This window comes from Puma concolor, chromosome C1 (assembly GCF_028749965.1).
Source record: "Puma concolor isolate L17-30 chromosome C1, mPumCon1.1.hap2, whole genome shotgun sequence".
Taxonomy (NCBI): domain Eukaryota; kingdom Metazoa; phylum Chordata; class Mammalia; order Carnivora; family Felidae; genus Puma; species Puma concolor.
This window is the reverse complement of record NC_141674.1, coordinates 142,931,339-142,945,043: the sequence shown is the minus strand read 5'-3', so window position 1 is coordinate 142,945,043 and position 13,705 is coordinate 142,931,339. Positions and strand designations below refer to the sequence as shown.

Here is a 13,705-nt window from a genome sequence, read left to right as displayed (position 1 = left end):
AGAACTGGACAGCAACATGCAGAAGAATGAAACTAGACCACTTTCTTACACGATGCACAAAAATAAACTGAAAATGGATGAAAGACCTAAATGTGAGACAGGAAATCATCAAAACCCTACAGAAGAAAACAGGCAACAATCTTTGACCTCAGCCGTAGCCATTTCTTACTCAACATATCTCATCAAAAAGCTGCTGCACTGCAAAGGAAACAACCAACAAAACCAAAAGGCAATGACAGAATGGGATAAAATATTTGCAAATAACATATCGGATAAAGGGCTAGTATCCAAAATCTATAAAGAACTTACCAAACTCCACACCCAAAAAACCAAATAATCCAGTGAAGAAGAAATGGGCAGAAGACATGAATAGACATGGCCAACAGACACATGAAAAGATGTTCAACAATCATCATCAGGGAAATACAAATCAAACCACACTGTGATACCACTTGACACAAGTCAGAGTGGCTAAACCTAACAAGTCAGGAAACAACAGATGCTGGCAAGAATATGGAGAAACAGGAATCCTCTTTCACAGTTGGTGGGAATGCAAACTTGTGCAGCCGCTCTGGGAAAGTGTGGAGGGTCCTCAAAAAATTAAAAATAGAACTACCTTACAACCCAGCCATAGCACTACTAGGAATTTATCCAAAGGATACAGCAGTGCTGATTCATAGGGCACATGTATCCCAGTATTTATAGCAGTGCTTTCAACAACAGCCAAAATATGGAAAGAGCCTAAATGTCCATCAACGAATGAATGGATAAAGAAGACGTGGTTTATATATACAATGGAATACTACTTGGCAATGATTAACAATGAAATCATGCCATTTGCAGGAACGTTGATGAAACTGGAAGGTATTATGCTGAATAAAATAACCCAGTCAGAGAAAGACAGATACGTGTTTTCATTCATATGTAGATCCTGAGAAACTTAGAAGACCATGGGAAAAGGAGGGAAAAAAAGAGAGAGAGGGAAGAAGGCAAACCATAAGAGACTCTTACAGAGAACAAAGTGACGTTGATGAGGGGGTGGGGGAGAGGGGCAAATGGGTGATGGGCACTGAGGAGGGCATTTGTTGGTATGAGCACTGGGTGTTGTTGTATGTAAACAATGAACCACGGGAATCTATCCCCAAAACCAAGAGCACACTTCACACACTGTATTTTAGCCAATTTGACAATAAACTATATTAAAAAAAAAAATCCTACAGGAGAAAGGAGGCAAAAAAATCTCTTTGACCTTGGCCACAGCAACTTCTTACTATGGAGGCAAGAGAAACAAAACCAAAAATGAACAACTGGAACCTCATCAAAATAAAAACCTTCTGCAGAGCAAAGGAAACAATCGGCAAAACTAAAAGGCAACCGAGAGAATGGGAGGAGGTATTTATTACAAATGACATCTCAGATAAAAGGTTAGTGTCCAAAACCTATAAAGAACTTATCAAACTCAACACCCAAAAAAATAATCCAATGAAGAAATGGGCAAAAGACATGAAAAGACACTTCTCCAAAGAAGACATTGAGATGGCTAACAGATACATGAAAAAATGCTCAACACTTCACTCATCATCAGGAAAATACAAATTAAAACCACAATGAGATACCACCTCACACCAGTCAGAAGGGCTAAAATAAACAACTCAGGCAACCACAGATTTGGTGAGGATGCGGAAAAAGAGGAATGCAAACTGGTGCAGCCACTCTGGAAAACAGTATGGAAGTTCCTCAAAAAATTAAAAATAGAACTACCCTACAACCCAGCAATTGCACTACTAGGTATTTATCCCAGGGATACAGGAGTGCTGATTCAAAGGGGTACATGCACTCCAATGTTTATAGCAGCACTATCAACAGTAGCCAAATTATGGAAAGAGCCCAAATGTCCATGGATGGATAAAGATGTGCACACACACATACACACACAATGAAGTATTAAAAGAATGGCACTCAAAAAGAATGAAATCTTGCCATTTGCAACTACATGGATAGAACTGGAGGGTATTATGCTAGGCAAAATTAGCCAGTCAGAGAAAGACAAATATATGATTTCACTCATATGAGGACTTTAAGATACAAAACAGATAAACATACGGGAAGAGAAGCAAAAATGATGTAAAAACAAGGATAAGGCAAAACATAATAGACTCTTATAGACAACAAACTGAAAGTTGCTGGAGGGGTTGTCAGTGGGGGGGGGGATGGGCTAAATGGGTAGGGGGCATTCGGGAGGACACTTGTTGGGATGAGCACTGGGTGTTATATACATAGAGGATGAATCACTGGAATCTACTCCTGAAATCATTATAGCACTATATGCTAATTTGGATGTAAATAAAAGTAAAACAAACAAGAAACAAAAAAAAAAAAAATAAAGACACACCTCTCAAATGTGACAGAGCCTATCAAACTGCCATCCAAAAATATTGTACTGGTATTAACTTGAACGACTTTAACTTCAGTGACATAATGATATAATAGAAAGTTTAGGGCGCTTGGGTGGATGTACGTTAAGCATCTGACTCTCGGTATCAGCGCAAGTCATAATTTCAGGGTTCTAGAGTTCAAGTCCCATTATCGGGCTCTGTGCTGACAGTGCGGGGCCTGCTTGAGATACTCTCTCTTCCTCTTGCTCTCTGCCCCTCCAGTGTGCACTCTCTCTCCCTCCCTCCCTCTCTCAACAAATAAACTTAAAAAAAAAAAAGAAAAGAAAAGGTTATGTTGGTAAGTATGTTTTCACATTCTCATTTGAATCAAACACTAATGATAATAATAATAATAAATTGTATTTGTGGACTCATTTATTTCATTTCTGGCTCATCATGCCCTTCACGTATTAATCATAAAACTACTACATTCCCTTAAAAAAAGGTAAGGGAGGAGATAAACTTCCCAAGTTCACTCAGCTAATAAATAATTTGGCTGCGATTCAACCTAGTCTGCTCCAGAGCCCTTGCTATTAACCACTATGATCTACTGCCATAGTAGTTATCGCTGTCCCAGTACACAGAGACTCAGAAGGAATTTAAGTACAGTCTATTTCATCTGCAGTTTATCTTGGGGAGACTCACTATTATAAAAAAGTATATCCAATTGGTTTTTTCCTTCTCTACTATAGGATAAAAAAAAGTCTTTAATACCAAAATACTTATCTCAGTTAAGGAGGGTTAAATTGCACAAGTCCCAAAGATTATTACCAGCTTAAATGTACAAACTAACAATTAATGGAGCTAGGCAATCTTATAAAATTAATGTTTAGCTCAGTTCACAGTTCATGTTCTTAACCCCAATTTTCTCTGTATGGCTCATTCTTTTTTTTTTTTTTTTTTCAACATTTATTTTATTTTTGGGACAGAGAGAGACACAGCATGAACGGGGGAGGGGCAGAGAGAGAGGGAGACACAGAATCGGAAACAGGCTCCAGGCTCTGAGCCATCAGCCCAGAGCCCGACACGGGGCTCGAACTCACGGACCGCGAGATCGTGACCTGGCTGAAGTCGGACGCTTAACCGACTGCGCCACCCAGGCGCCCCTGTATGGCTCATTCTTATGACAGTGGAATATTTCTGTATTGCCGGTATAGTCATTTACTTTACTGAGGTTTCAGACGACTCTGAAGTCAATGGAATAACATTTATTACAGGGCTAAATTGCCGATAAATACTTGATACAAAATGTCTTCTCAAAACATGGTCTGTGTAAGTAGTATTTTTTCCAATATAAAATTCAATTTCAGAATATGATTTTTAAATTCCAGCATGAATTATCTTACTTACCAATGTTTTTGATACAGGAAATACTTCTGACTTTACTATGCTTTCTAACGATTTTAGTAAGAGGGTCAAAACTTCAGAACCTGGTCTCTCTTTTTTGTTACCTATCAAAAAGGAAAAGGAAGAATGTGGTTCTAAACATGCAAGTATTTTTAGGGGTGAAAATACAGTATTTTTAGGAATAAAAACATATACTTAGCTAAGAAAGACTAATTTTTAAAGTAAATCAATAAATTGCCTTGTTTAAAAGAAAATTAAAGTCTGGAAGCTACATGCTTCAAAAATTGACTCTAAAATAATTTTATTTATAAAAGCCAAACAATTCACTGAGATCTATAAAAATTATTTGATCAGTATTATAGTAGTTACCTGATTCAATGATTGATTTCATCAAGCTAATTAGTTCCTTCCAAATAGCATTGACAACTGCCTCTGCCAAACAAAACAAAACAAACTTTAGAAATGAAGCAGACAGTACTATAAAGGCTCACCCTTTTACCTTTATGCTAAAGAAGCTGAGCCATTCTTAGTCTAAAACAGAATTCTTATAATATTCAGCCTTGTAGTCAGTTTATGAAACACTATCACAACACTGTTTAAAGAAATGTTTTTTCAAACTGTAACACATTAACACTGGGTCATGGAACTTAAGGATAATTATTTTCTCCTTTCTAGTACCTGTATTTTCTTTATTGAACACCTTTTGCTGCTGACAGAAGGAAAAAAATAAAGATTCAAAAGGACACCTGAAAACCAGCCAGTTAAATAGCTAACGATTTCATTTTTGAAATTTCTTCACAATATCTGACAGGCTATGAAACATAGGAGTTTTGAGTGTGGATGCTGGAGCCACAGAGCCCAGGTCTGAATCACAGCTCCACCACTTACTATGTGACTTTGCACAAGTTATTTACTTCTATGTACAACGCAATTTCCTCATCTAAAAAACAAAGGTTACTCTAAGGATTAAATGATTTATATGTAAAGGTCCTGCAGCATAATCTGGGCAAAAGATGGCAATATGTAAATATTTCCTATTCTACTTTTTTAAACACAGGTTTAAACAAACAAAAAAATCTTCTCTTAAGTATTTACCAGAAGCATCTTTTCCAACCGCAACAAAGCTATCATGAACAGCAGTGATAAGCGTACTTGCATGTTTGGAAAAAAAAGAAGAGCTGCTGATTAATGGATGTTCGAGTGGCTCTAAAAAAGAAAAAAAAGACAATTATGCCGATCCAAAGCCTTATGAAATAAATGTATCAATATAAAATTTTACGTGGTCCGACATGTGTTTTCTATTAAAAAGATTTATGCTTATATCACACAGAATTACAGAATATTTTGGCTGTGGGGGAAAAAAGCATGTCTTGTCACCCCAATGTACAATGATCTGAACGGTTTTTAAAAAGTAAATACCTAAGCTCAGTACAAGTTTGTTTTGCTTAGCAAAACTCAAGACTTCTGGACCCAACAAAAAATGAAGCAGCATTTCAAGTCCCAAAAGTTGAATAGAGGGGATTGTGGCCATTCCACCAAAATTTGAACTTAAGTTCATCCGAGGAGTTACAGGAGTTCCATATGGGGAAGCACCTTAAAAAAAAAAAAAGAAAGAAAGAAAAAAGAAAAAAAAAGGTAAGTTACATAAGCTAAATTAGCTAACCAAATGAACATATTTTGTTTACTTCATTTCAGTGAAATATATTTTTAAAAGTAAATACTTTGTTTCTGAAATAAAAGTTGAGTTCTTGTTTAAAACCTGTAAGAGTTCCTAATTAGTAGGTTAATAACAAGATTACTGTCACTTACCAATTCTAATGTTTTATTACTTATTTTTTGAGAAAGAGAGCATGAGTGGGGAGGGGCAGAGAGAGAGGGAGACACAGAATTCTGAAGCAGGCTCCAGGCTGAGCGTCAGAGCCCAACTTGGGGCTTGAACTCACAAACCACAAGATCATGACCTGAGCCGAAGTTAGACGCTTAACTGACTGAGCCACCCAGGTGCCTGTGTCAGATACCACTTAAATTAAGATAATAATACTATGAAATATTAATATGCACACATTTCTAACACTTAAATATAAAAATCTGACTATAATAACTAACAAAATAATATACAGCAAATAATTTTCTTTCAATACTATATATGCTAAGCCACTTTTTAAAAAACATCTGTTAAGATCTGTTGTTTTTAATAATGACTCTAAGGTTCTGGTTCTGAAACAAACTCAACAGTCATTTGTAATATATCTCACAGATACAGTAGAAAAACGCAGATCTTCAACTACAACAATGCAAGTACAACAGTAACACATAAGGAAAACAAGAGTATAGGATGGATTTTGTGATAAGGGAGCCAAAATTACGAAGTGCTTCATTTTATATGAGTAACGCTTAGCAAAGGTTTCATTTCAAGTCCTTTTTAAAAACAGAAAAAGAACCAAGTATGTCTACCTTACCTTTGTGTATAGGAGTCATGGGATTTAAACCGGGAGAAGTAGCTACACGAGATGAACTGCCTTGAGGTAAAGCATTAGAATCGATGCTTATTGTACTCTGAATCAGAGGCACGCACACCTATTGGGGTTAAAAACAAAAAGAAAGGGAAACTATCTCTAAACTACCTAATTTTCCATAATTTTTTTAAAGTCTTGCATAATACAGTTAAATTTAAGAAGCAATCTAAATTCTTTTGATATGTTGAATCCTACTGGCTGTTTGGATGCACTGCCTAAATACTAAAATTGGAAAAGTAAACATTTTTATTACAACTATATTTGCCATGTGTAATACCTGTAAGTTTCGTTACTAAATTCCAAATGGGAAATTATTATCTGTAAATAATGCCTGAGTTTTAATGCTAATGGTAGAGACTCATTTTAAGCTTTTAAAAAATTCACCCTAAGAAAATATAAACTAAGACAACCTCAAGCTCATTTTCTAAGATCATTCCAGTACCAATCAAATCTAGCCAATGCATAACTTCAACCAATGAATGTGTGGGACAACTGGGTAAAATAAGCCTACTAGGACCTCATAATGGTAGAATTTGGAAAAATTATGATCTCAAGTTACATATTACCATTAATGCCCAATTCTAATTAATTCATGCTATTAAGTTTAAAATCTTTAATACATTAATTAAAATTTTACAAACTTGCTAAAAATTCCAGTATATTACAAAACCCCAAGAATATACTATACTCACTGCTGTGCAATTGTGTATATAGACAAAAAGACTAAGACTACAGATTTAAAAATAAAATGTACTCCAAAAACCGAGATAAAGAAATGAAAAAGATAAAAGAAATTATCAGAGCTATCCTTTTTTTTACTTATTGTACAAATATTCAGAAACCAAACATGGGATTCATTGCAAAAATAAAGGAAGTATAAGTAAGATTAAATAAACTTTATGTCTAAATGCCAGCAAGGGCAGTTGGCAAGATGGCGCCAGCAGGGGGGTGGAGAAGCTGCTGCTGGGCCCCAGTGGGTCCACCATAGCGGCTGCCAGCATGACCTGACCAGCAAGGAGGAAGAGGGCCAAAGCCTATGGTCCTCAGATTAGATAGAGGATTTGTTACAATTTTGTAGCCTAGAAAGTTACAAAAAAATAAGAACTGATCCAACTTTTATCAACCAAGTGTAGCACTTGATTTCTATTTCAGTAATGTCGATTTTATTCTCAATTACATTCTAAATGTTATGGAATTTCCTTTCAAAAATCTTTCAAAATGACTTTAGAGTTAGATATTTGAGTGTTTGCTGGTTGAGAAAGCTTTAGAGACTCCATTTCACACAACTGGAGAATCTTTTGAGGGAAATAAAAAATTCTGTGTTAGGAAGAAAAGATTTTTTATATATTGTGATCTGCTAACACAGCAAATGTAACACTGAAAGAATAGACTGTTAAAAATTTAAGAACACGTTAAAAAACTCCAATCATTAGAGCCAAAACTTGTATTACCTGTTCAAAATTAGCAGGAAGATGAGGTCCAAGTCTCATTAGTAAATACCACCAGACTTCTAGTTTTGTTAGTGCTAGAGTTTCTGTTCTCACGTGGATGGAACTCAAAGGCTGCATTAACAACTTCAGTCTTTTCGCACTGCATAATATTTCTTAAAAGAAAATAAGCACATGGGCAAAAACATGTAAGAAGTTAAGATACATTTTGTGGTTTTGCTAAAAACTAAATTTTAAAACTAAGTATGTAAGTCTCCTTTTATCATCGCAAGAGAATAGATTAAAAATAAATTTTTTTTAGGGGCGTCTGGGTGGCTCAGTCGGTTAAGCGTCCAACTTTGGCTCAGGCCATAGTCTCACAGTTCATGTGCTCAAGCCCCGTGTCGGGTTCTGTGCTGACAGCTCAGAGCCTGGAGCTCACATGTTCCTTCTCTCTCTCTCAAAAATAAACATTAAAAAAAATTATTTTGGGAGGCACCTGGTGGCTCAGTCAGTTTAGCATCCCACTCCGGCTCAGGTCATGATCTAATGTTTCTTGACTTTGAGCCCCGCCTCGGGCCCTATATGCTGACAGCTCAGAGCCTGGATCCTGCTTCAGGTTCTGTGTCTCCCTCTCTCTGCCCCTCCCCTAATTGTGCTTTCTCTCTCAAAAATAAAAAATACTTTATAAAAAAATTTTTTAAACCACCAACTGTTCTTGTTACACCTCAAATTTTCACTTTGACAAACTCCAATACAACTAGACTGTACTTAAGATGGCCATAAATAAATAAATAAATAGAATAAATAATGTTTATTAGATACTGTGTGTGCGCCAGGGACAATTTTCCCAAGAGACATTTGGCAACATATATGGCATCTCTGGCTGTTAGACCGGAGAGGCAGGAGGTATACAGAATGCTGCTGGCATCTAGAATGCACCCAGGGATACTGCTAAACTTCTTTCAACACATGGGACGGTCCTCCACAACAAACCATCCAGCCTAATATTCCATGTGAGCGTTAACAACTGGGGATACATAAGAAGACCTCTGTGCTCAAGTAAATTATCAAAAAGACTTAATAGGGATTTTGAAACATCTGTCTAGCTGTGTTATTTGATGAAATGGCATTAATATTTCTGACAGTTATTTTGCCATTTAGCTTGCACAATTAACATTTCTATCAAGAAAATAAAGTCAAACCACTGTGCAAACAAATACTCTAATCCTTTTTGAACCCCTACTGTACTTATGAGAAGAGTGCTACAATAATATCCCTACAGCAGAAATTGACAGTTACCATATTTTTAGTTACCTCTTTCACTCAGGACAGTGATGGATACCCAATATTTTATTCCTTTACTCAGTCTCCCATTTAGCCATTCTACCCAATGAGATTTAAAGGTAAGTGTATGTAGAATTTCTCGAAAGCTCTAGCGATACATGGCTCAGCTGGGAAGAAATTCATTTTTGCTCTTCTGCCTTCTCCCTTTCCTGTAGTCTATAATTAAGGCATACTGAAGATAACAGAAGAGAAAGGCAGGCAGCTGATTCCTTAAGACTTCTTGGATCCATAATACCAGGGCCAGACTTTTTAACTCTGGACTTATTTCAAATGAGATAGCATTTTATTTAACTTCTTTAAGTTATGTCTATTTTATGCTTTAACACTCAACTTTTACACAAGTCCAATAGGTTTAGTCCAGAACGCTAACTTGCATTACCAGTTCATAACCAAAAAGGTAATATTTACAATTTGTGCCTGGCAATGTACTTTTACCAACATTTTCAATAAAATTATAGGTAATAAAAATAATCACTTTATAAAACACACTAAGGAAAAAGGGATTAATGATCTTCACCAGAGAAAAATATAACATGAAATCAACATTACTTAGCAGATCTTATAAACATCCAATATTGTTTATATCTAAGGTAAGTGGGTACTCATACTGATCTACTTTTGGGCTACATACTTTCTCATATTTACAGTTGACCCATCAACAATATAGGTTTGAATTGCATCGGTCCCCTTATACAGTTTTTTTTTTTTTTTTTATAGTATAGTAAAGATATTTCCTCTTATGATCTTAACATTTCTTTTTTCTAGCTTACTTTATCCTAAGACCAGAGTTTACAATACATAAACAAAATACAGGTTAATCAACTATTTATGTTATTGGTAAGGCTTCTGGTCAACAGTGGGCTACCTATAGTTAAATGTGGGGGGAGTCAAAAGTTATATACAGGCTTTCAATTGTGGTGGGGTGTTGGTGCCCCTAACTCTCACACTGTTCAAGGGTCAACTATATATCAAACACCTCCGCTAGGTAACAGGAAGATAAAGTAAATGAAAAGGAGTCAATTCTATAGATTAGTAGCAATGACCCACTATTAGGTACTGTTCCAAAGGTCCTGAAAAAGTTCATCAGTCACTGATACTTTTGTTCCATAGCAATCATAATTTTTTAGCTGTAAATTTCAAAAATGCCTAGCCTTTTAAATTCTATTTTTAGCTACAAGTTTATTCTCTTAAAAAAAAAAAAAATTTAACAGGTTATTTCAATATAAAGCCCAAAAGATCAGAAAAGCTTTGTTCTTTTCATCTTGCTTGAGTGAAATCCATAGAAAAATCAAAAATTTTAAATAAGACTGACTTACCTGGATTCAAAGCAAAATTATCTATTAAACTCTTCCAGGCAATAAATGCTATTTTTTTAATCATGGGTGCTCCACTACGAAATCCTAGTTCTTCCAGCTGTAATAGAGAATTAATGAAACTCCCACTTCGATGCAAGGTCTAAAAATGAAAAATCATTAGAAAGTTATTTACCTGACTAAAACAATATACAGGCACTATTATTAACCTAATTCATTCAGTGTTAGCTATGTAAAGTCTTAAAAACTTAAGTTTAAAATGTACTGATTTTTATACGTGCACTCAAAACTCAAGATCACAAAATATAAGGCTCCATAAAGTACATAATGCATAACACAGAACATTTCTGACATTAGAGAAAATGAGGAAGGTTTAAGAAAAATCTCAAATTTTACCAACATAACGGTATCCGTAAGGAAATCAGTAATTAAAAAAAAGTAAGAAATGTTGAACCCTGAAACTAATAAAAATAGTTTTTTAAAATATACTCAAAAAGACAAAACATTAAGGGAAAAATGGACAGATGACAAGTAAATTATGAGTAACAAGGAAAAATACATTAAAAATGAAACCGCAATCTCAACCGGCTGTAAATCACATCCAAACTGAACAGAATATAAATAACAAAAAATAACTTGCTTAGAGAATCCATAAGTAAAAGCTAGTAGAGCTAATAAATTCAGTATACAAGATCAACACACAAAAATCACCTGTGTTTCTACACAACAGCAATGAACAATCTGAAAAGGAAATCAGGTATTTCCACTTACAATAGCATCTAAAAGAATTAAAACTTAGAAATAAATCTAACCAAGGAGGTGAAAGACTTGTACACTAAAACCTATCAAGTATTGCCGAAAAACATTTAAAAAGACCTAAATAAATGGAAAACCATCCCATGTTCGTGTATAGAAAGATTTTTTAATACCATTAAAATGTCAATTATTACACACGGCAATCTACAGATTCAACACAATACAAAAATAAACTCAAAAGGAATCAAATATAAAAAGTTATGAGAACGAAAACTATAAAAATCCTACAAAAATGCACAGGGAAAAAGATTCATGGCACTGGATTTGGCAACAATTTCATGTCTATGACACCAAAAGCACAGGCAATTAAAGAAAATCTAGTTTTTATGGGACTTCAAAACTAAAAACTCCTGGGCACCTGGGTGGCTCAGTCGGTTTAGCATTCAACTCTTGGATTTAGCCCGAGTCATGCATGATCTCATGGTTCGTGAGTTCAAGCCCCACATCTTGGGATACCCTCTCTCACTCTCTCTGCCTTTCCCCTTGCTCATTCACTTTCTCTCTCTCTCAAAATAAACTTAAAAACTAAAAACTCCTGTGCACCAAAGGATATTATCAATTGAAAAGATATTTGAAAAATATTTGAAAATCCCAGACCTATAAGGGTTAACATCCAAAATAAAGAACTCCTCCTACAACTCAACAACAAAAATGAAACACCCAAATAAAAAGTGGGCAGGGCTGCCTGAGTGGCTCAATCGGTTAAACATTCAAGTCTGGATTTCAGATCAGGCCATGCATGATCTCACGGTGGGGCTCTAGGATCAAGCCCCACATCGGGCTCTGTGCTGGGCATAGACGGTGCTGATTCTCTCTCTCTCTCTCTCTCTCTCTCTCTCTCTCTCTCTCTCTCTCTCTCTCTCTCCCCTCTCCCAACAACTCCCCAGTGCTCTTGCTCTCTAGAAAAACAAAAACCCACCAGCCACAAAACAACTTATTGAGTTACACTATAACTACTATGGATATCACTTGGATTACCATGAGAAAAAGCAAAAGGAAAGCTCTAGAATGTTCAAACTGGTGTGAAAGCTAAGCACTACCATAAACAGCACCGTGCTAGAAAAAAAATACAAATAAAAACTACGACTAAGAAAACGTATTAAAGGGAAACACCAAACTTAAGAGTGACTAAAAGATTCACAAGGAATAGTACCTGCTATCTACCGGACACAGTGGGACAGCCCTGAGCTAAAGTACTTTCAAATATGATTAAAACCAGAAAGGGGAAGCAGGAAAATGGGAAGGCCCTCTGCCCAAGGTTAATGCCCAGGAAGAAAGAAATTCTAAGTTATTCAAACAGGAAAGAGAAAAAAGAGGTTGGTTGCTGTAACTAGTCTGCTCCACTGGAAACGGCTTTATACGAAAATCACCTAAATGTGAAAAATTCATTAGGCCAATAGACTTATGTTTCAAGAAGGCCGACATAATACAGCTCAGCCTGAAAGTCACCTTTTACCTCAACATATGGTATAAAGAAAAACCCTTTATCCCCACTATATACAACTTTGGGTATTACTACCAAAGGTATTGTCATGGACAAAAATGTAAGCAAGCTGGGTCCTGTGACACAAGAAACACGTAAGGTTATTCTGGAGAAATATGCCCAAGTTACTAGCAATCCTGAAAATGATGGATGCAGAGATGCGGTCTTACTGGCTTGACAGCAGTTACATACAAGTAACTCTTTACAATTACTGAAGACTGCACACCAATCAGGAAAACCCACCATTACTATGATTATTTCTTGTATGTCTGCAATCACCAAGAGAACTATTTACTGTATTGTCAAAAACATGAAAATGGCCCAGTTTTACAAAACAAAATGTTCTGGAATGGCTATCATATCAAAAAACAAAAAAAAAAACAAGTTTGGCAAGGATGTGGGAAAATTGGAGCCCTGGTGTATTACTGGTAGGAATGTAAAATAGTGCAGCCACTGTGGAAAACAGTTTGGAACCAGCAATTCCACTCTTACACATACATCCAAGAGAACGAAAAGTAGAGAATACAAAAGATATTTGTACACCAAAGTTCACAGCAATTATTCACAATAGCTGAAAGGTAGAAACAACTCAAATATCTGTCAACAAATGAGTAAACAAACTGAGTTACACACCATGAAATATTCAGTTGTAAAAAAGAATGAAATTTAGTTAATTTTTACAACATGAATAAAACTTGAAAAAATGTCTAGCATAAACCATAAATAGAAAGACAAATAGTGCATGATTCCATTTATGTGGGATGCCTAGAATTAGCAAATCCATAGAGACAGCAAGTAGAACAGCAGTTACCAGAGGCTGGGGCTAGGAGACTAAAGAAGTTCTTGCTTAACATATATAAAACTGTTGGCGAATATAAAGTTTTGGGTATAGATAATAGTGACGTTTACAAAACTTGTGCATATATTTAATGACAATGAAATGTACGTAGGACGGTTACGATAAATAGGTTTATTTATCACAGGAAAGAAAAACACCTCCCCTCTCCTTAGAAAAAAACCT

At 35.7% G+C, this 13,705-nt stretch overlaps 1 protein-coding gene across 6 annotated transcripts in view; it reads right to left on the bottom strand.

Annotated features, from left to right (window-relative positions):
- RIF1 (replication timing regulatory factor 1) overlaps window positions 1–13,705 on the bottom strand; it is a 74,379-nt gene that overhangs the window by 50,313 nt on the left and 10,361 nt on the right. For all 6 annotated transcript variants that reach the window (XR_015255221.1, XM_025931873.2, XM_025931881.2 and 3 more), the window contains exons 9-15: window positions 10,389–10,527; window positions 7,750–7,901; window positions 6,242–6,359; window positions 5,202–5,375; window positions 4,878–4,988; window positions 4,152–4,214; window positions 3,786–3,886 (exon numbers count right to left, since the gene is read on the bottom strand). Coding sequence is in view for 5 of the 6 variants with exons in the window: in XM_025931873.2 (XP_025787658.1) it covers window positions 3,786–3,886; window positions 4,152–4,214; window positions 4,878–4,988; window positions 5,202–5,375; window positions 6,242–6,359; window positions 7,750–7,901; window positions 10,389–10,527 (858 nt within the window). In the remaining variant the exon portion in view is untranslated. The remainder of the gene's footprint in view (window positions 1–3,785; window positions 3,887–4,151; window positions 4,215–4,877; window positions 4,989–5,201; window positions 5,376–6,241; window positions 6,360–7,749; window positions 7,902–10,388; window positions 10,528–13,705) is intronic.